Genomic DNA, 24060 nt, shown 5'->3' on the forward strand with positions numbered 1-24060 from the left:
CTTTACACATACGTTTATTTCTATAAACCAAACAAATTTCAAATGAAAACTTAGGACATTTTTGGTAAAATAGATCACATTTGTGCCATCAAAAATGGACTGTTTTTTGATAATTGTCTTTTATTCCCTATCTGCTATATGTAGGCTATTAAATGATTATTTATTACTATTATTCAAAGATTAATAAACAAAGTTTAAAACTGAAATTTTAATTCACATATCTATAATAGGTGATCATATACTTCAATATATTTGGAAAGTTACACTTTTAAAATAATATCATTAGCTGACTTTGAAAACAAACATGAGACAGTTAAAATTTGACAGTATACTTATGGAGAGAGCTACCTTCAGTTTGTAATTTAAAATAACAAAGTTAGATCTATGAAATTTTAAAATGCAATATTTTGCTTTCTATCAAATTTCCGAGTATTTGTCTAATTATATACACCTTTAATGTAAATTATTTAAAAAAATAAATCAAATCACTACATTGAGATAAGCACTTTTCTAGACAATTTGTGAATATATCAATACTTCAAATATACTGAAATCCTTTTCTTAACAATAACATATAGCCATTTTAATATCTGGTAAGACAGACTTCAAACCAAAACTAACAAGAAGAGATAGGGAAGGACACTACATATTCTTTAAAGGAAAAACCCACCAGGAGGATATTACAATTCTAAATATTTACACACAAAACACAAGGGTATCTTATTTCATAAAAGAAACATACTACCTCTCAAATTACATACTGACCCTCACACATTGATATTGGGAAACCAACTCCCAATCTCTTATCAACAGATAGACCATCCAGACAAAATGAAAGAGAGACATGCTACAGTTTAGTAACATCATAAATCAAATGGACCTAACAGACATCTACAGAGCATTATACCCCAACACTACAGAGCACACTTTCTTTTCAGCAGCTTGGACTAGAAGAACTGAATCCTATTTGGCTACCATGGACTAAAGTTGGATATTAACAACAGAAGAAATAGCAGAAAGTATAAAATGTTATGGAAGCTAACTCACTAGTGAATGTAAATTGGGTCAGGATAGTAATGAAGTAGGAAATTAAAAATACTTTAGAGTTAAATGAAAATGAAAATTGATCATTTGCAAACTTAAGGGAACAATGTAGGCAGTTCTAAGAGGCAAATTCATAGCACAAAATGCTACATCAAAAAAGTGAAGACATCTCATACTAGTAACTTAAAGATCCACTAACATCAGATTTCCTCAAATTATTCCATAGAACTGATACTGAAAGAACATTTCCAAACTCTTTTTATAAAGCCATTATTAAACTAATGCCAAAGCCACACACTCAAAATAAAAATTCTCAATAAAATACATGCAAACTGAATTTAAGAGGGATTATCCACCATGATCAAGTTTGCTTCATCCTGAGATACATACATATACACACACATATTCAAACAACATATATAAGTCCATAAGTGTAAACTATATTATAAACAAGACTGAAAGACCAAAACACATCATTTCATTATATGCAAAAAGGCCTTTACCAAAACATAAGATCCCTTCATGGTAGAGGTACTGTGAGGCTAGGGATAAAAGGGACATATTTAAATATAGTAAGATAACTACAAGTTCATATCCAGCATCAACTTAAATGGAGAGAAACTCAAAGCACTTCCACTAAATCAGGAACAAGACAAGAATATTCTTTATTTTCCTATTCAATAAAGTACCTGAAGTTTTGCTGGAGCAATAATGCAAATGAAGGAGAGAAAAGGATATAAATGAGGAAGAAGGCAAAGTATCCTTGTTTGCAGATACAATTGTATGCATAAAAGATGATAGAGACTCCACTAGGAACCTTCTACAGCTGATAAATACTTTGAGCAAAGTAGCAGGATTTAAAAAAAGTCAACACAAAAATCAGTAATATTCCTATACACCAATGATAATTAGGCTGAGGAAAAAAAATCAAGGTAACAGTATCTTTTACAATAGCACCCCAAAATATACTGGGATAACTACCCAAACAAGTATAAGACTTGTATGAAATAAACTTTAAGACACTGAAAAAAGAAACTGAACATAACAGAAGATGGAAACATCTCCCATGCTCATGGATTGGTAGGATTAATATTGTGAACATGACTATCCTACCAAATATAATTTACACATTTAAGAAAAATCTTCATTGAAATTCCAACACAATGCTTCACAGAAACTAAACAACAACAAGAAGAATGACCTTCAACTTTATATGCAAACACAAAAACCTCAGGATAGTTAAAATAACTGAATAATAAATGAACTGCTGGAAATATCACTACTACACATTTCAGATTGTATTGTGGAACTTTAGTAATAAAACAGCATAATATTAGGAAAACAGAGAAAAAGGGGGGGGGGGGGGAGAAGGAGATAGACAGTCATTGGTCAATCGAAATGAACTGAAAACCCAGAAATAAGGTCCCAAAGCCCACACACCTATTTTTGACAAAAATGCCAAAAATACATACTGAAGAAAATACAGAATTTTCAACAGGGCTGACCACTTTGCACTGAATCAATGATAGGCTCATCCCTGCAAGAGATTAATTCTGTCAACAGTTGTCTTAGTTAGGATTTCCATTGCTTTAAAGACACACCATGGCCAAGGCAACTCCTAGAGAGGGAAACATTTCATCAGAGCAGGTTTAGTCTATTACAATCATATTAGGAAGCATGGTAGTATGTAGGCACACATGGTGCTAGAGGAGGAGCTGAGAGTTTTGCATCATGATTCAAAGTCAATGAGGAGAGAATCATGTCCAAAGGATGCTAGGAGGAAGCTCTCTTCTTTAGCAGGTAGAGTCTAAGCATTGGAGACCTCCAAAGCCCACCCCCACAGTGACACACTTCCTCCAACAAGGCCACACCTCCTTAAAATACCACTCCAGATGGGTCAAGCATATTCAAACCACTATATTCCATTTCCTAGCCCCCAAGAGGCTTGTTCAAACACATGAGCCTATTGATGCTATAATTAGCCAAAGCATAATGCAAAAATACATTTAGTCCAACGTCCAAAATCCCCACAGTGAATCACAGACTCATCAATTTTTAAAAGCCCAAAGTTCAAAGTTTCTTCTGAGATTCATGTAATCTCTTTAACTATAATCCCCTACAAAATCAAAATAAAAAAGCAGCTCAGATACTTCCAACATATGGCAGAGGATATATATTACCATTCCAGAATATCATAGGCAGGAAATACTTGACCAAAGCAAGATCAAAACCAGCTGGTTAAACTCCAAATTCTATGTCTCCATGTCCTATGTCAAGGTCTCCAACTTCAGATCTCCAACTCCTTTCCATTCTTGTTGACTGCTGTCACTTAGGTTAGTTCCACTCCATGTTAGCAAATTTTCCTTGATGGGTATCCCACAACTCTGACATATCTAATATCTTGGGGTAGCCAAGGCAACTTCAACTTCACAGCTACTTGTTCAAATGTCTGGGATCCACACATGATCTTCTGGGCTCCTCCAAAGGCTTGGGTCACTTCCTCTGCCTTTTAGGCTCTGATTGATTCCACTCCACTGCTGTTGCTGTTCTCGGCGGTCATTCCATGGTACTGGCAGCTCCAATACACTGGGGTCTTCCATTGCAACTAGTCTTTACCAACTGCCTCTCACAGGCTCCCTTCATTTTGTCAAACTTCAACTTTGCATGGCCCCTTCAGTCCTGAGCCGTCAACTGCAACTGAGGCTGCACCTTCACCAATGGCAGTCTCTGGTCTCTCACAGTGCCAACCAAGCCTTAGCTACTCTCCATAGGTGATTCTTACACCTTACCAAGTCCAGCTGATGCATGAAGTACAACCTTGATTATCTCTGGAACACAGATTCTCTGTACTCTCAGAAAACACTCCACAAGATTTCACCTCAATGATGCTGGTCTCTTAATCACTGCTAATTTCTTAGTTCCAGCTAACCAGCATCAATTGGCCCAGTAGTCCCTACTATTCTTGAATCTGAAGCCAGAAGCCTGTGACCAAAACTCCCAAGTTCTGCTGCTTGCTGGAGCTGGAACATGTCTCTCTTAGATTACATCATCACCACCTTTCTGTTTTCTAATTTATTGCCTAAGCTTGGCTGTCCTGGAACCTGTTCTTTAGATTAACCTTGAGCTGAGAGATCTGCATGCCTCTGTCTTATGAATGCTGGGATTAAAGGCATGTAACAGCATGCCTGGACTTAAGCTTTTCTCTACTTAGAACTTGCTCTGTCTCAGGCTGGCCTTGAACTCAAGAGATCTGCTTGCCTCTGTCTCTTGGATTAAAGGCATATACCAACATGTCTTGACCTAACCTTTCATTATAGATATTAATCAGGTTGAAAACCAAGAACAGGCATAACTATTCCTTGTCAATTTGATACATCTTATATACAAATGAAAACAACTAGGTTATAATAAAGCCTAACATTCTCATTCATTCATTCATTCATTCCTCTCTCCTTCCCTCCCCTCCCCTTCTCCTCCTCTTCTTCCTCCTCCTCCTTTTCTTCTTCTTCTTCTTCTTCTTCTTCTTCTTCTTCTTCTTCTTCTTCTTCTTCTTCTTCTTCTTCTTCTTCTTCCTCCTCCTCTTCCTCTTCCTCCCCCCCCCTCAAGTTTAGCTGGGTGGGAGCTTGCCCTAAGAATAGGATTTGGTTTCATTCTACCTCTTTGTGCCCCTTTACTTTGAACCATACATTTTGTATTTTTCCTTTCTAAGCTTGCTATGCTTGATCAAATGCTCTTCATGAGAGTAAACCAAAGGGCTAAGTCTATGCTGGGCTTTCTTTGAGACTTCCTTTGTCAATACAATTAATATAAATTTCTTTACTTTAGTCTCAGGTAGACTCTTCAGACAAGGGCAAAAGCAACATTCTTCATCAAAAATCATTAAGAACGGTCTCCAGAGGTCAAATCACTCTCAGCACCAATGTCTTCCAAATTCCTTCTAGGAATTATGCCCATTAAGTCCCACTTAAAGTATTTCACAAATTTTTAAAATTCAAGTCCCCCCAAAATACATTCCTACAAACAAAAACATGGTCAGACCTAACACAGCAATGCCCTAGTCCCTGGTACCAACTTCTGTCTTGGTTAGGGTTTCAATTGCTATGAAGAGATATCATGACCAAGGCAACTCCTAGAAAGGTTACCTAGGGCTGGTTTATAGTTTCAGAGGTTTAGTCCTTTATCTTCCTAGCAGGAAGCATGGCGGCATGCTGGTAGATATGGTGCTGAGAGTTCTGTACCTTGATCTGAAGGCAACCAGGACAGACTGGCATCCTCACGAAGCTAGGAGGAAGTACTCTTCTTCAGTAGGCAGAGTTGGAGCATAAAAGGAGACCTCCAAAGCCCACCCTGATAGTGACACATTTTTTTGAACATGGCCACACCTCCTAAGAGTACCACTTCCTATGGATCAAGCATATCCAACCCACCACAGCAGTCATTACCTACCTGTACTTTCCTGTCTAAGGGGTAACACTCTGCAAAATTTTCCCTCTTCTTCATTAACATGCCATGTTCTGGTTTTCTTTATGTAGCCCTTTCTAGGTGGGACTGTTTCATAGCAACTTCCTGGTATTCTGGGTCTTACATTCTTTCTGCCCCACCTCCCGCAATGTTCCCTGGAGCCACAGAAGCTCAGCATCTTTGTCACATTTGTCAGTTGATACATACATGCAACCTTGTACAGGTATGCTTCTCTTTGTAGAGAACTATAACTTAGAGTTAATGGGAGGACCACATTTACATCTGGAGGTTAATAAAATGAGTTGAAAAAAAGTATTTATTTCATTAGTGTAAATCTATTTACTAGGTAGTCCTAGTAAGAATAATGTCAAAGAATAGTGTCAAAGAGGATTTCACCCCCCCACCCCCAACACACACACACTTTTTTGTTTATTTAATTTTCTAGAGGTAATATCTGGCTATATAAACCTGTCAGTCTGTCTTCTGCTCAGAGAAATCCTTTAGTCTCAGTTTTCCAGTGTGGTAGAATTAAATGATAGGCAATGCCACCACACCCAGCTACACAGAAAATTAAAAGAGCAGATAATTGCCAGCCTATTTAAACTGTTCCAAAGAATAAAAAAAAAATGGACGAGAAAATTTCAAGTTTTATTTACAAAGTATATTTATTTATCTGTACATGAGTCTGTGTCATATATGTCCCAGTAGTGTAGGTGGCCACAGAGGCCTGAAGAACTAGATCTGAAGCTGGGGATACAGTGTTCCTGAGGCAGTCCATATGTATAACATTTTAATCCTCTTAAAAAAAAATCTAGGTCAATTCTAGTTATAAATATCATCAGTGCAAACATAATTACAATAATAGCAATGAATGGAATTCACTTATGTAATAAAAAACATCATGACAAGTGAGATTTAGTCACAATGAAAAGTTATTTCAAAGTTGGAAAGTCTCATCACCCTATTCAATACAATGAGAAAGTAAGTTAGACTAGCTAACAAGATACTGAACATAAACACATATACCTGTTTGCTTACTGAACATACTAGATATGAAATTCACAAGCTTAAAGTATATATTACCTAATCCTTTAAGAAGCTTAATGATCCTATAATAAATGATGATCTCCACACATGTTCCCAAATCACTTCATAAAGCAAGGATCATTCGGACTTTACTCAGTTCAGAGAATAGTGCTATTCTCTTCTAATTTATTTTATTTTAAGTTATTGACTATATGTCTAATATTTTTTTAAAGTGAGAAACATTTTCTCCTTTCTTTTTTTTATCCCATATTAACTGACAAGACAAGTAAAGATAAAGATGTTTATATTTTTCATTATTAAATATTATAAACCAACTTACTATGTAATAATGTCAAAAATCTCCTGTAGATAGTTTTCTTTTTTTTTTTTCATAAGTCAAGGGTAAAACACTATTTTATAAACTGTATGGGAAAAACAGAGGCTCTATCTATGTGTGCATGTATCCATCCATCCATCCATTCATCCATTTATCCTATCTGTTTGAAAATTCATAAAATGATGATGTCTGTAAAGCTAAACAAAAGCTAATGTATTTACTCTCTGAGTCTTGGTAGGCCCTAGGAAGATGAGTATATGAAAGTGAGAACTCCACTTCCCACTTTTGTATGCTCTGTAACATGATACTGAACATAACCACATATACCTGTCTGCTCACTGCCCAGTCACTTCTCCATTGTAACAGCAGAACTGAACATCTACAAGTATATGAAATTCACAAGCCTAAAGTATTACCCCCTTCTCCTGCCAATACACGACAAATCAAATAAATACATAAAAATATCATAGCACTAAGACAATATTCTTTGGAGTTTGGGAACTTTCCTATGCAGGGATGAAATCTAGGCAGATATAGGAGTCAGCCAAGCCGCTTAGCTAACACAAACAGACAGAACATGGAAAGCCTTAATCTTACTTGTCCCTAAATTCCTGGTTTTTTAATTACTATAGATGAAAAAAAATGCTAGGACCTTCTGAAAACTTTGAAATCTCTGAAAACTTAAGATTCTACTAAAACATTTCTACTAAAGACTACTAAAACTTAGGATTAATATATACATACCATTCTCTTCCTCTATTCCAACAGGGCCTGCTTGAGGAGTCTCCCCATTCTTTAAGCAGTTATGAATATATGTTGCCTTCCACCTTGCATACTTTCTATGTTTCACATTCTAAAAGGGAATATATTTGCAGCACCATTAGACCACGGTAAAATTAAAAAAGAGAAGTACTTAACACGTCCTAAGCCACCCTTCTAAGAGTCTGGTCGTCTATATTCTATTGCTCATTCTTGAGTGGTTAGGAACTGGCAAACGCCATGAGAAGGTATGTTCACTAGAACACTATCACATCACATCACATCACAAAGTCTGCAAGGGACGCATATGTGTGTCTTGCCAGCAAAATTTCTAACTCTTGGGTACCTAGAGAAATTGGTTAAATGAAATTTTAAGATAAAATATAAAAGAAACCGATAATGGTTCTATATATATATATATATATATATATATATATCCTTGAAACTGAAAATAAGACTTACACGATAAAAATAATATGGTGGTTAATTTTAATTTCTATGTTGTCATGTATTACCTAAGTTCTTGATTTGACCACCTCAGTTCTTAAGCAGGGGTGGCAGAGAATCTCATTCTGTTGTCTAAAGAGGAACCCAAAACACCACTCAACTAAGGAGCCTGGAGCGCTTTCCTGCTTCAGCCCAAAGACTGGTTTCCCTCCTCCCTGTCTCCCCAGGTGTGACCGCATTCTGCTCCATTTCTTTAACTAGCTTTTCAAAGCAGCTGTCCACACTCACCGTTTTTTTGTCTAGCTCACTGGCCTGTGTGCTTGCTTGCTTGCTTGCTTGCCTGTCCAGTCACACACACTACCCCTTTATACCTTTGGTGGCATGCTCTGTACCTTGTCACAGGAGCTTTTGTTCTTTTTGATGTCACCAATAACCTACTCCTCTTTGGCAAGCTCAGAGGTCATTCCCAGCCTCCCCTTGTCAAACCTGACAGCAGTACATTAAACCCTGGAGTAGAAACATTACTTTGGTTTGGTCTTCCAAGACAAACATGACATAAAAAGGTGTAGAGAAGGGCAGGAGAGACTGGGGAGAAAGAAAGGTCTGTGTCATCAGAGAGGTGGAAATAAAGAGACATCGGGATGAGTAGAAAATCAGTCTGTTTTGGGTAAGAAGATCATGAATGAGGTGGATAAGAGAAACCCAAAACAAGTTTTTGCCAAACACTATATACCACTCCCTATATTATAAAACACTTCTATATATTTTCCTGTTTGGTCCTCACAACCACCTTGTAGAGCAAGCAAGTTATACTTTTCTTCCTCTAAGTCTGAGGCATTATAGGACCAGGTGAACAAAACCACACTTTGGTATGGCACTCAAAGCTTTCCCCATTCACATCTCTGCTTCAGTCTCATCCATGCCATTGCCTGCAATCCAGAGAGGCACTGTTCCTCACGATGCTCTGCTCTCCCTTTCCTACTACCGTCACTGTGTAGTCTAATGTCTCCTCTCCTCCAGGCTCATCCCTGGCTTGCAGGAAGTTAATAATTATTTGTCATCTTCTCACGGCAGACACTATGCTAACTGCTGAGAGAGACAGGATGAAGGAGACAGCACAAACATTACATATACTCCAACACGAAGGCCAACAGTAACTGGCATCAAAGTTCTACTGATAGTTTCTACTGGAGAGGGACACCACATACTTTACCATCAAGAAACAAGAGAGAAAGGCCAGGTCCCACAGTATCCTTGGTGGACGTGTTTTCAATGGCCTAAAATAGTTCTACAAGGTCCTACCATTTCCATGTACTGGATGTGAGGAAATGAGCATTCTAAAACCTGGATATTTGGAGAGGCCTTATCCAAACCCACAGCATTATTTCTTCACCTTTTCCTTTAGGATTGATTCATTTCATCATTACAGAGCTATCAATAGTGATGATATTTTAGTAATAAAGCCAGGTACATTATTAGAAATGATTTTGTAAGCTACAACAATCATGACCATGATACAATTTGCAATTCAGATGCAAACAGAAGAACTACAGGGAAATGACTTTTGAAGGTCAATTACTTAATGCATGTTTAAGATAACAGCTGTAGTAAAAAAAAAAAAAGGAAACCTGCAAAAACATGAATTGGATTTTATAGAAGTTAACCTTGTGTGTAGATTTAGTATATATATGACTATAAGATTCACTCCTAGCTTCATATTGTGAGAAGTTTAAACCCTTCTGGGTACCTTTACTAAATATGTTAAGTTTTATGAAAATATTAGTTTAAGCTTAAGAGGGTTTATTTTATAATTATATAAAGATTCCCCATAGCATATAAAGAAAAAACTTTGTTTTTATTCCCTATTTTCCAAAACCTTGGCATAAATAATATCTCGCAGATATTTCTGGCAGTGCTTAACGAGTCAATGCACATTTCATACTGTTGAAGTAAAAATAACCAACACTGATGATACACTGCATTTAAAGAGGCGAGTAAGATGTCAATAGCTGTAAAATCCAGTCGCTCCCTTTGGCTGAGGAAGACATCCTTTCTGGGAAACAGGAATTGTAAAAGGAGCTTTTACTTTTGCCCTGGCCCCAAGTTCCTGTTTTGTAACTGAATTGATGAAAATCACTGACAATGGCAAATGTTAGCTGGTAGGGTCAGCAGCAGACGCAAAGGTTCCCACTGCGTTCTCAGTTCATTGCCTGCACTCGCCCTCTGTGCCTGGACTGGGAGGGAAAACACAAAGCTGGCTCAGGTGGTCTTGAACTACGTGCACACAAGGAATGAAAAGAGACTTATTTAAAAACAAAAACCACATTAGTGCCAAAGGTGCCAACTTGAAAAAGCCAATATAGTCTATTTTCAGCACATTCAGCTTCACTCGGGAAAGCTCCACTGACTTGCCTTTAATTCTTCCTTCTTGACTTTTTGTCTTGAACTTACTAGATCTGACATTACAAATATCCTCATCACTCATGCTAACTGCTGTTATCAAGGTCAGATATTTCTGAGCATTTCTGTGCTCGCCCTCACTAGACACTGCTTTCTGGACCCTGAGACAAGCTCTGTCCCTCCCACTGCTTTCATCTCCATTTGCACTTGTTTTACTGGATCTCTAGGCTTCCTCATTTTCTTTTTACCCTGATGACACTGCAGTAAGTCCTTGCTTGTTCTTGTTATGCAAGGCCTAGACTGCCACCACCTAGCTCTTAGATATCCTTCCTTTCCCACTTAGCCTCCACTCTCTTATCCAGTGTGGTGGTTTGAATGAGGAGACTGGCACCCGGGACCCATGTTTGCATGCTTAGTCCCCAGGCATAAACTATTTGAAAGGATTAGGAGACATGCCCTTGTTGGAGGAGGTTTGTAGCTTAGGGTGGCCAGGTCCAGGTTTGCATTTTCTTTGTGCTATTGCCTGATATAAAGCTTTGAGCTGTTTAGCACCATGCCTGTCTGCTTCCTGCCATGACGATAATGGACTAAACTTTTGAAACTGTAAGCTAACACCAATTTAAACGTTTTCTTTATAATATTTGCCTTGGTCCATGATGGTTTTAACGACATACAACATCGTCCCCAATTTACAACTTCTGTTCAAACCTCTTCCAAACCCCTCAATACTAAACCGTCTAACCCAACATTTCACTTGTAGGCTTGTAGCCTTCCTTACATGCCACCCCCACCCCATTCCCCAATCCTCCCTATTGTTTTATTATAGAATATTTTCATATTAGAAGAAATAAGTTCCTTATAGTTCTAAATTAATAAACTTATAATGATCTCACACACCTCAATGCTGTATTCCAACTGGCAATAAGCCACTACTCTACACTTTTAGAGTCTTAATGTTCAGCTCCATTTCTGATGCCCTCACTAAGTTTGTTCCTTCTCATGACAATTCTTTTTTAATTTTGCTGTTTTTCTGAGTACTAAACTTAAACTAGGTTGGCCTTGAACTCTTGATCCTTTGGCCTTTGCCTCCTGAGTGCTGGGTTTTGTTATATGTTACCACACATGGCATGCAACACCATTCTTGATAGCCGCTCACGGCTAAGCTCTCAGGCATGTGGACATCATCCAATTCTATCGGTCTATGACAGGCATACAATCACAATATGACTGCTTACAGTCATGCCCTCCACTACTAATTCTGGTCTGAGCAAGCAGCCTCTAATATTGATTATTCAATGTCTGCTTTCCCTATTCAATCCTGGTCTGCTATACTGAAAACAGCAACTGTGTCAATAAAGACAATTTTTATCAACTAAGTCTGAATTCCCCTCCTCATCTTATCCTCTACTATCTTCCTTTTTTTATTTTCAATTCAGTCGCAGTATCGCCCTTGCTACCTCCAGCCCAGGGAAGAGTAGCTAACAGTAGCTTCAGAATCATGACAGCACTTGGTGAGAAAGCATGGGTCCCGCATCATTTGCCTCCTCCTGGACCCTGGGATTTTCTCTTACAGCTTCCAGGCTTGCTAAAATACAGCCTGATTCTCAGCAAGGCCTTCACTGAATCAATTTACTTGCCAATTCTTACTTCTACCTTCAGTTTCTCAATTAGAGCTATCATTTGATGTCTTTCAGGAAAGTGATTCCCAGTCCGGGCTGCACTGCTACTGTCCAGAAAAGGTACCAAGCAATGTGTGAAAGAATCACTTGATACACTTGGAATTCATTCCTTCTATCAACTACTGTAACAATCCTCAAGCTGGGCATCAAGAAACCACATTTAAAAATCGTTGAAATATGGCAGTACACTTTTTGTGTTAATAAATATAAATTTATTAAACTTGAATACATACTCTGACAGGTTTCAGTAGATAGTATTGAGAATATTTATGAAATCCCCAAGTTATGAATAGAAGTTCAAAAAAAAAAAAGAGTAATAATCTCTTAGTGCCTGCAGCATGTTTACCTTTGGTCCTTATGATGTATCATACAAACAAGAGGTGTTCTATATAATGCCAGGAGCAATAAAATATAGTAAGAAATACTTGAGAAAGAAGCATAATAACAACTGTATGCTAGAGTACTTATAATTACTTATTATATATATTTCTTGACAGCTTTAGACAAGAGTTTTATAGTTGCATAAAGCTACCATAATCTCACAAAACAAGATTTTGAAGAGGAAAGCAAAATTTTAATACAAAAAATAATGACAATTCAATCTACATATTTGGATTTAACTACTCTATTATTATAGCACTGGAATGTACATTTAAGTTAGATTTCCAAACAAAGTCTTTCACAGCAAAGTTAACTATTGAATACTATAGTTTTACTAAACTTATAGGAAAGTTTTAATAACAGTATATACTATATCATGTAGATACATTATATCTAGTCAAGATACTCCACATATCTTGTAATCATCTTCCAACTGTTTAAGATACTGTCTTCCTATCTTTTGTTCCTTCAGACAGAAGATAATCTCATATACAGCAGAAATTACGATCAGGAATACTCATACACAACAGTACTGTGTGGTTTATAGTCACAACACCTTGTCAACTGAGCCAACAATGTCTTCTGCAGTCATTTCTCTACACAGCAGAGGTCGAATCTAAGAAGCTGCATTATTTAGTCATATTTAGTAATCATAGTAATCATGTCTATTTAATTTCAATCTATAAAGGCTATTTTTTTCTGACCCTAACATAAAAATCGTTAGCAGTTATAAACTGTGTATTGATTAGAACTGTTGGCTGTTTCTTCATGCTTGCTTCATGTTATGCAGTTTAAGCAGCAATGTTATAGACTATTTAATACTGAATAGGATCCTCTAGGTGCTTCAATACTAGGGATGGCAGGTTTCACATCCTGGTTAAAAAGTCCATATTCTTCCTTTTGAATTTACTGTTTTTCCCTTTGAAGATATTAACTAATCTGAGGGAAGATACTTAACAGAGTCTAGTACTATAAAGAACTTTTCTTCCATCACTTGTTTTATTATATTTAGCACTATGCATCCATTGATTTGTAAACATAGGTTAGTGTCTATCACTATCAGACTTGCACTGATGCTCCAATTTTTTGTCTCTTTCTATCTCATACATCCATCCACACACCCACCCACCCACTCACCTATCCATCCAGAGATAGGGTCTCAACACAGCTTAGGGTGGCCTCTAACTTATAATCTTCCTACCTCAACTCCGAAGTGCAGTATCATAGGTGTGTGCCAGGCTCACTTTAAGTCTTTATATAGACAACAGGGTCCTTTTAAGGAGGCTGCTAGGTTTCTCAATTATGCCCACACATTATAACTTGTTAGCACAAGAAGGTCCAACCTAATGCAGTATTTTTGTGACCTGAATTATCATTCAGTCATTGGTATAAGAACACTGGTTCATGTTAGAAAAGACTGGTATTCAAAAACAAATCAGGTACTCAGGGTGTTCTCTGCTTCTTGGTCTTCATTGTTGTTAGACTGTCTTGAAATTGAGAAATAGGAACTGGGTTGTATATGTTTTTGCACATATTACATACCCAGTGTAAATATGTACTCAGGAAAACTTGCTAACTACATACATAAATCATACTATGTATACATATGCACAAATATTATAATAGAAACCAATATATTCAGAAGCATGAATTAAGATCCTTTAATTTTGCAATACAATCCACCCGCCTCTCTCTTCTTGGGCTAATGTCTTCCAGTGACAGACCTGCTTCCCTCTTTATTTACCCATTTGCTCAAAAGCAGAGTAAGCTGCTGGATAACCACTCCAAATAAGTCTAGAAATAGTTCGATAATGAAACTTTTGCAATAAGATATATAATTTGAGATGTACAAATGTTAAGTATATACATTATAGAGTCGATTAAGAGATGCCAGTGTAAACCATAAACTTCTCAATATATATAATTTACAACTAAGCAAAACTTTTTATAGCCCATTCGAGATCCATTTCTCTTGACTCCCTAAAAAATACCTTAAAAGTATTTTTTCATTTTTTTTATTACAATGAACTTGTCTGTAGCTATACATTATATACAAGCAACCATGCACAGTACACCACTTGATTCTTCTTTTGATCAGCATATCTACAGGTTTTATCTATATTCTAGGCTACAAGTTGCTGATTCTGTATTATATTGAGTAACATCACAAGTTTGTTTAATATTTATTCAGATGTAGATATCTATGTTGTGTCAAGATTTTGGCTGTTATAAGTAAGTTTTCAATGAGCAAGTTCTTTTTCTAGACATATGTTTTTATTTCTCTTGGGTAAGTATCAGAAAAGGAATTGCTGGGTAAAATGGTGGGAGTCTGTTTAATTTTATAAAACCTGCCAATTCTTTCCACTAAGCAGCTGTAACATCTAACATTTCCACCAAGCAAAGTCTGAAAGGTCTGGTTTTTCTTCATTCTAAACATTTCAGGGCCAGTCCTTATTTGTCTGGTTAATTTTACTGATTGTTAAAGAAACTGTTTGCTTTTTACAGTCAGTGACTGAGGTTTTTAAAATCTCCAACAATGATGATACACTTTTAAGGATTTCATGTAATTTGAAAATCCTATTATTAAGTATCCAGACACTTGTAACTGTACATTTTCACATGTACAATTACACATGGGAACAATCTTTAAGCACGTGAATATTCTTTATGAAGCGACCCTTGACTACTATGAGATGTCTTGTGTTGCCATCACTAATACGTTCTTTAAAGTTGACTTTGTTTGTTATTGCTACTTGCCTTCTGGTCACGTAGTATTTATCGGACATGTCTTTATCTATACTTTCACATTAGAAAGAGCAGCCAGGGCACCTAACTGCTGAGCTGTCTCTCCTGCCCATCGCTTATTTTTCTCAAGGAACTATCACATGCTATCAATAGAATTCTGGGGAACAATTTTGTAATTTCTGCCCCCCCATTCCTTTTCTTTAAGCTCTTAAATATTCAATTACATTATTTTCTGGTTTGTCTATCTCTCTCCTTTTTTTAAGTGAAAAATCGAGTATTTTTCAAAGTATTGCTATCCTGTGTGGAAAGTATTTCATTTGATTTTCAAAACATATTTAGAAAAAAAAAATACCTTTTTTTTTGTTTCTATTACTGTTCTGACAGACATGCTTTTCTGAATAAATGATGCAATCAGAAAACTGATAACAAGTGTCATTACTTGTCATCAGCTATAAGACAGGAAAAAGCATATACTCACTTCGTCTGTGAGTTCACCAAACACTGTGATAACATCTATTAAAAGGCTGGCAGTGTAGAAGGACTTGATCATGTTTCTGGAAGAGAAAGGGTATTCTAATTTAAATTAAAAATCAACCAACCAACATACACTGAAATGTAGTCATGTACCCGTAAAAGAAAAAAAAATCTATGTCCAATTTTCTAAGGAACCGCCAGACTGATTTCCAGAGTGGTTGTACAAGCTTGCAATCCCACCAACAATGGAGGAGTGTTCCTCTTTCTCCACATCCTCGCCAGCATCTGCTGAAACCTGAATTTTTGATCTTAGCCATTCTGACTGGTGTGAGGTGGAATATCAGGGTTGTTTTGATTTGCATTTCCCTAATGATTAAGGATGTTGAACATTTTTTCAGGTGCTTCTCAGCCATTCGGTATTCCTCAGGTGAGATTGGACATAGAACTACCGGAGGATCCAGCAATACCTCTCCTGGGCATATATCCAGAAGATGTGCCAACTGGTAAGAAGGACACATGCTCCACTATGTTCATAGCAGCCTTATTTATAATAGCCAGAAGCTGGAAAGAACCCAGATGCCCCTCAACAGAGGAATGGATACAGAAAATGTGGTAAATTTACACAATGAAGTACTACTCAGCTATTAAAAAGAATGAATTTTTGAAATTCCTAGGCAAATGGATGGACCTGGAGGTCATCATCCTGAGTGAGGTAACACAATCACAAAGGAACTCACACAATATGTACTCACTGATAAGTAGATATTAGCCCAAAACTTAGGATACCCAAGATATAACATACAATTTGCTAAACACATGAAACTCAAGAAGAATGAAGACCAAAGTGGGGTCACTGTACCCCTTCTTAGACTTGGGAACAAAACATCCATGGAAGGAGTTACAGAAACAAAGATTGGAGCTGTGACGAAAGGATGGACCATCTAGAGACTGCCATACCCAGGGATCCATCCCATAATCAGCTTCCAAACGCTGACACCATTGCATACACTAGCAAGATTTTGCTGAAAGTACCCAGATATAGCTGTCTCTTGTGAGACTATGCCGGGGCCTAGCAAACACAGAAGTGGATGCTCACAGTCAGCTATTGGATGGATCACAGGGCTCCCAATGGAAGAGCTTGAGAAAGTACCCAAGGAGCTAAAAGGACCTGAAACCCTATAGGTGGTACAACATTATGAACTAACCAGTACCCCGGAGCTCTTGACTCCAGCTGCATATGTATCAAAAGATGGCCTAGTCAGCCATCACTAGAAAGAGAGGCCCATTGGACACACAAACTTTATATGCCCCAGTACAGGGGAACGCCAGGGCCAAAAAAAAAAAAAATGGGAATGGGTGGGTAGGGAAATGAGGGAGAGGGGGGAGGGTATGGGGGACTTTTGGGATAGCACTGGAAATGTAATTGAGGAAAATACATAATAAAATATATTAAAAAAATAAAGGGTTATGTAACATTAAAAAAAAAAGAAAAAAAGTCTTTTAAAAATACTGAAATTAATGTTTAAAATAAAATCTGTTCCAAGAACACAATGGGAATCAATTGCTAGTATTATCAGAAGGCACTAACACACTCTAAGTAAATGCTGCAAGGTTTTATTGTGGAGTTTGCTTTTTTTTAGGACTGTCGAGCATGGCCTGACTCTCTATCAGACCACAGTCTATTTCCATGGTTTTAACTATTATAATAATGACTAATGTGGTTTTAACTATTATAATAATGACTAATGAGTCAGCTAAGTTGGTTGGTATAGTACTCTTTTTTGGTTTTTGTGTTCACACTTGTTGAAGCAGTGTCTTGCCACGCAACCTCTGTTGGTCTCAGAATAGCTATGTGCCACCACACCCAGCTACAATGGAATGTTTTTAAAATTTACTGCCATCAAGACAAACTTGTTTTGACTATTTTTACTAAATGTAAAGAATGGCTAATTGGGATAAATTTACTGAGAAATAAGTTTGAAATAGCTAGGTCCAAAAGTTATTTTCTTTAAGTAGAAAGGCCCACATCTGTAACCTAAAAAATCATTGTGGATTTACAATTCCACAATATATAAACCGTTACTTGGGTGGTCAGAAAGAATTCAACTAGAAGTTGTGTAACTCTGGTCAGAAGGTAGACAAACTTGTAAAAGCATTCGTATTTTCCTGTGCTTACTTACTTGTGAAATCGTCCAGCTCGATCTTCATTGTCTGCATACAAAAACATTTTCAAAGCATAATTTTCCAAATGGGCACAACCAACTATTTCTTGAGTAACAGCTTCATTATCCCCCAACTGTTTTTTAAGCTAAAATAAAATCAGACATATAGCTCATGATTTGTATTCTCAGAAGGGTCTACTTATGCACAAGTAATTCTAATAATTATTTTAAGTAAATTACTTTATATTCATTTCAATTAAAGCTGTAACAGTAAACCTTATAAAAATAAAAATGGGTCTACACCAGTCTCCTGTATTCAAACCAAAGCCCGATTCCCTCACAGGGATGAAAATGTAGAGGTACAGTTGAGGTCTAAAGATAAAAACAACCAAAAATAAAAGACAACATTGCCACGTGTACTGGTGAAGAATCAAAACCTCCTAAATATTACCAAGTCCCTAACAACTACCCTAAAATGGAACTAGAAACTTCTCAAGCACATAATTTAAAATTTAACTTTGACCCATTTCAGTTTGTATCAAATATAAAAAGAAGACTAGAAGCTTCTGTGCCCTAAAATAGTGCCTCAGAACCAGTTTAAAGGTGAGCTCACAGCAATCTATTTGATCAGTATACAGTGACAAACTCATTACCAGATTATTTTATACTTAAACATGTACAGTCCCTGTCAACAGAACTTCAGCTATGCAGACTTTTAGTCTGCATATCCCTCCACTGCATATATAGCAATCTGAAATATTTACAATCAAAAGAGCTTCTGTTTTTCTCATCTAGGACCATGTTATTGAAATAAAATTCTTTTGAGATTATCCGATTCAGGCAAGCATATTATTACACTACTTCTATTAGAGTCTGACTGGAGAGGTAGGTAACTCAGGGATTGAGAGCACTTACTGTTCTTGCAGAAGACATGGGCTCAGTTCCCAGCACCCACAAGATAGCTTACAATAATCTGTCACTCAAGTTCTAGGGGATCTGATGCCCTCTTCTGGTCTCTGCAGGCACTACACACATGTGGAACACATGCATGCATACAAACACACTCATGTGTGTGCATACACGCATACTCATGATATCAGGCTTGGCTACTAAGCAAGCTAAAGTAAAACTTTAAAAATTAAAATAGAATAATTTAAAGATCAGAAGTGATATATGTAATGTTGTAATTTAAGGTAATTTTGACTAATCTGATTCTGAAAAAACAGTAGAAAAAAACCACTCAAATGCTCACAGAATACAATTTACTGTGTTCAAGCTGAAAAAAGACTTGCAAAACCAGATTTAGATCTAAAAAAATTCATGAGAACACACCACTTCATTTTATTCTCATCAAGCAAAAAATTCTGATAAAACCACAACATGTTTGATGGCTTTAGAGTATAATGCAAACAATGTATCATAGAGATATGCATTCATATGAATGAACTTACCTGATGTCATTTAAACTCCAGGTGAGTCCCTATATAAATGTGACTATATGAATTGCAAAGAACTGAGTTCTGCTCATCCTGAATTTTTATCTTAGTTGTTATTATTAGTGTGAAAGAGACATATTCTGTACGGATGCCTGTGAAAGGAGGAATTTTACAAATTCTATGTGTGAGTCATTCCCCATCTTCCCCAACAGCACCTCTGCCATAGCACTCTAATTCACCTTGCAATCATGGAAGCCACACTAGAAACCAGGAGACAGCCACAGCAAGTCAGAGAGGGAGGGCACAATATCTATGGCTGCCAATGACAACTGGGCTCTACGTTTTTGTTGCTGTGATAAAAACAATGACCAAAAGCAACTTGAGGAAAGGTTTATTTGGCTTACATTTCCAGGTCACAATCCATCTTTAAGGAAAGTCAGGGCAGGAATTGAAGGCAAAATCTAGAGCAGAAACTATGAAAGAATGTTTGTAACTGGCTTGCTCTCTGGTTCTCTTCGGTAAGTTTTCTTACATACCCATCTGCCTAAGTAAGTATGGTATCATCCACAGTGGGCTGAGACCTCCTGCATCAATTATTAATCAAGACAATTCTTCATAGACACGCCCACAGGCCAATTTCATCAAAGCAATTCAACTGAGTTTCCCTCTTCCAGTGACTTAAGCTACGTCAAGTGCCAATACAAACCAGCCATAACACCTGGAGAGCAGGGCAAAGGAGTAAACCCTGATTACTAAGACTATTCATGGCTGGCATTGCATTCTTTATTCAATGACATCCAATTTAACAACTCCATTTCCCCTCAATCGATCTGCACAGTAACCTGTGAAGTTAAACCCTACCGAAGGGTCAGAGGTGTTAGCTGCTCCACCACTGTCCAACAAGTAGAGGAAGGTATGTGGCTTCCAGCAAGGAAAAGGGAAAGAGAATAAGCAATTGGTACCTCTTTCTTCATGATTCCTTTCACTAAATAGCCCACTTTATTACAGTAAGAGCTATTAAGAGTTCTTCACTCAACACTCCACATGATTATGTGAAGGAAGGCAGCGAAGGCCTTGCTACTTATGAAAGGATGAGCAGAAAGCCATCTATGGGAATGTGGACGTGGGCCTGCTTTACACCTGAGACTCCCCTGGATATGGTGTGGGCTTTTAAGATTACTCATTTTTCTCCAGGTAGAATGTGACATTGCTAAGTGTAGTTAGGGGAAGAATTGAAATAACAGAAAATACATGCACAAACATACAAAATAAAATGCCATATAAAACAGCCAGATAATAAGTTAGTAGTGTGTAACTTACAGCTTCTAACTGATCCATTAGCTTTGATAAAAATTTACGACACTCAGGAGTTTTACTATCAATCTTCATTCCAGTTTGCATAGCATATAAACGACCTACACAGAAGAGAAAAACACATGTTGGCTTTAAATTTCTATACTTTAAAAAAATTCATCAGATATTTAATTAGGTCCATGGTTAAGAAATTTACAACACCCATTCTTAAGGATAACTTCCATTGGTTAGGATATAAGTGAACAGTCTACAGACCTGGACCTGGGGAACAGCTTTGATTTTTGGCAAAACATATAAGCCCACAGCTTTTTGATCAATCTTAGCTGTTTGATAATTTTGCATTTTCTTTTTTCCATTACATCTATCTCACCATCTTGTGTAGTTGCTGTTCTTGAGGTAAGCACTGCTGACTGGACACTAGGACACTATGAGTTGTGCTTACAGCAGGGCTTTTTCTTTTTTTTTTTTTTTGCCCCTGAGGCTCCAGAGTCTTTGCATCATCTCCTGAGTAGAAAAAACAACTCGGCATTTTGCTGAGCACACAAGCTAAGGAACCACCACTCTTGTTCCTAGCAACTGGTGTGTGAACTGTCTTAGTCTTCACAACTTAGCAGCTGAATATGTCTTCTCCTACACGCCCTTTCCAGAACACACAGCAAGACTGTGAACACCGATCTTCAGTATTCTTGTCTCCAGTTCTGCCTGTTGAAACACGCCAACCACACTGCTTTCTTGGCTCTAGGCTTTACCTTTGGTCCAGCTTTCTGGACTTTTAAAAGCACCAGCTTTTGAGATGGGAAGCACCTGAACTTTTATACTTTAAATATTACCTTTAAGTGACTGAATGTTTAAAATATTTTTCCTAGTAAGAAAATCAGAATCCATATAAATTTAAAATAAAGATTAGATTTCTTATGGATTTTATTTATAAAAAAAACACAAAATCTTACCTAAAAATGCAAGACAGGCATCATGTTAATACATCTTTACAAGTAAGGCCTTCTTTTCCCAACATGTTAAAAACAAATAAAAAACTAGGTAGTCCTATAGTGTCAAAAGGATATATAATTTAACTGGTGAGTCAAAGCGTTAAGAGACAAGACTCGACAAGACAAAGCAACATAAAATACAATTCCATGTAAAGAGTGCTTGCCAAGTTAGTGGAGCTGATAGACAACTTGGGTTAGGGTGGTGCCATCAGAGGCTAGAGCTGAAGTTGATAGGAAGAGCTGGTTCAGTTATTTCAATGTACTCTTTCCCTTTAAATAAATAAACCTCTTTAAAAACTAATAAAAGCGTCTGAGATAAGGCTAAAACTGAAGCCCTCTTTATCAAACATCCCAGTTTCAACAGTTTCCAGTGTGGAGAACTAGAAATCTTTATGGTGGTGACTTTACAGGATCAACATACACACAAAGTCTGCAATTCCTCCTTCTACAAACTCAGCATGTCCTGGAGATTACAGGACTGTTTCACAGCACACATGGGTTCTTCTAGCAAACACACACTGAGGCAGTTCTAAAAGTTAACTGTTACAATTAATTTTATGTTACTGTACTTCCCATGCACATATCTGAAAGTTCCTCGGGTTAGAGAAAAACGAGAAGTAGCTCTCCCTAGTGCCATTTTCACCTAGAGATACTTGAAGGTGTGTTTAAAACAAAGTACCACTATATAGTTATTTCTATGATATATGCAAGCACCTGTATAACTCAGTCCTCTAAAATATTTACTTTTATACATTCATTTAAAGTTAATAAATTATAGACAATATTATTGGAGATTGGTGTTCAATACATATTTCTAGTCCTTCAGGGTAGAAGAAAAATGTGACAAACTGTACACCATTTTTTCCAGCAATCAAATATTTTTTGGCCCTAATCTAGGCCAAGCTTCTTCTTCACATACTGCTTTAGAATTAACATCCACCGAGTGTGAATGTTTCCTTGGTCCCCGCTTCGTCCTGAAACGTGCTATCACTTCAGGGCATCAGGATTGTAGTCCTCAGGTAACCATTATGTTTTAAATCCACGCCCCCCCCCCCCCCCACTGCCTATCTGTGATTTACAAATTCTGCTGTTATCTAATTTACTCTCTCTCCAGTGTCTTCCCAACTCTCTTGGGCTGCTTGTGTCCTCTGCCACCCAATATTATCATGTCTGCAATGACCTGTGGATCTCAGGGTCTTTCCTTGTCCATCTGGGATACTGCTGAAACTTTCCTGGTTACATGGATACTACTATAGCAGAGATTGCTGGGTGCCTTCTCGTATGGCAGCTTCCCATCTTTTTGCTATGCTCAAAACAAAAGTACGGCCTTATATAAGAACTAAACCTAAGTTTACAGAACCAGAAACTGCTGGGAGCAACTTTCATAAAGTCTCTCTCCAGCCATAAAAGGCAGGGAAAGATCTCACTTCCTTCATCTCTTCCTTGCCATCTAGAACACTACCACTTCGTAACTCTCGTGTTCACCTTGAACTATATGCAGCCTTTGCAATGTGCTAGTTGCTAGCTCTGAAACTACACTAGCTCGGGGCCCTAGTAACTTCATGGAGATTCACCGACAATGTGTACTGCTAACAAGTCTTTCTTTTAATCAGGGAGTAAATCCTTGTTTAACTGGATCATTAGTTTGAATCCTCTGTAATAAGCAACCCAATCTAATTCAAATGTAAAGCGGCATACTGACGGACCTCTGCTCACACACTGCCATTCCACAACTGAATTAGCATCTCCAGCATCTCCAGCGGATACACACAGGGGAAGGAAGTCTGTCGAGCACAGCTGTGAATGCAATACTCTGTTCTTCTAACACTTAACTATATGCACTACTCCAGGCTTCCAGTTCTTGAGAATCTTTCCACTTTTAAATTATCTTTCTACTTTCAGCTATCTTTGCAACCATATTTAATTTTACAATGCATTTTTCTTTTGGCTTTTTGAGATAAGAATCTTGCTATGCATGTCAGGCTGGCCTGGGACTCACTAGATCCTCTCAGACTCTGATTTAACATTTATGTATTAGTTAAGTGTCTTACAATTTGAAGTTTGAAATAAGTAATAGAAGATACATTCTCCAATACTGATTTAAAAAAAAACCAAAAACCTTAAATCTCTGTATGAAAGAATATTAGAAAGCATCTTTTGCCATATGGATGAAAAAAGGATCACTTTCAAAGAGATGTCTGAGACAACCAATTCATAAGAGAAACAGAAATGCAATAAAAATTAATGTGCAACACTGAAAACACCTATTAAGGTAGAACAAATGTGTGTAGCTAACATTGTCTACAAGGATATTTCATGTTGGAATTTCTTCTAGGCAAGAGAGATGGATAATTTAATTGTTTTCTGAGATTATAATGGCAGCCTTCCCCACTTCCACATACACCT

At 37.2% G+C, this 24060-nt stretch overlaps 1 protein-coding gene across 1 annotated transcript in view; it reads right to left on the minus strand.

Moving 5' to 3' along the window:
* The window catches only part of Vta1 (vesicle trafficking 1), a 52865-nt gene that overhangs the window by 14352 nt on the left and 14453 nt on the right, over positions 1 to 24060 (minus strand). The window contains exons 2-5 of the mRNA XM_021174648.2: positions 20672 to 20766; positions 17934 to 18061; positions 15758 to 15833; positions 7613 to 7721 (exon numbers count right to left, since the gene is read on the minus strand). Coding sequence (XP_021030307.1) covers positions 7613 to 7721; positions 15758 to 15833; positions 17934 to 18061; positions 20672 to 20766 — 408 coding nt within the window. The remainder of the gene's footprint in view (positions 1 to 7612; positions 7722 to 15757; positions 15834 to 17933; positions 18062 to 20671; positions 20767 to 24060) is intronic.

Source organism: Mus caroli, unplaced genomic scaffold (assembly GCF_978045245.1).
Source record: "Mus caroli unplaced genomic scaffold, Mus_caroli_1 scaffold_9, whole genome shotgun sequence".
NCBI lineage: Eukaryota > Metazoa > Chordata > Mammalia > Rodentia > Muridae > Mus > Mus caroli.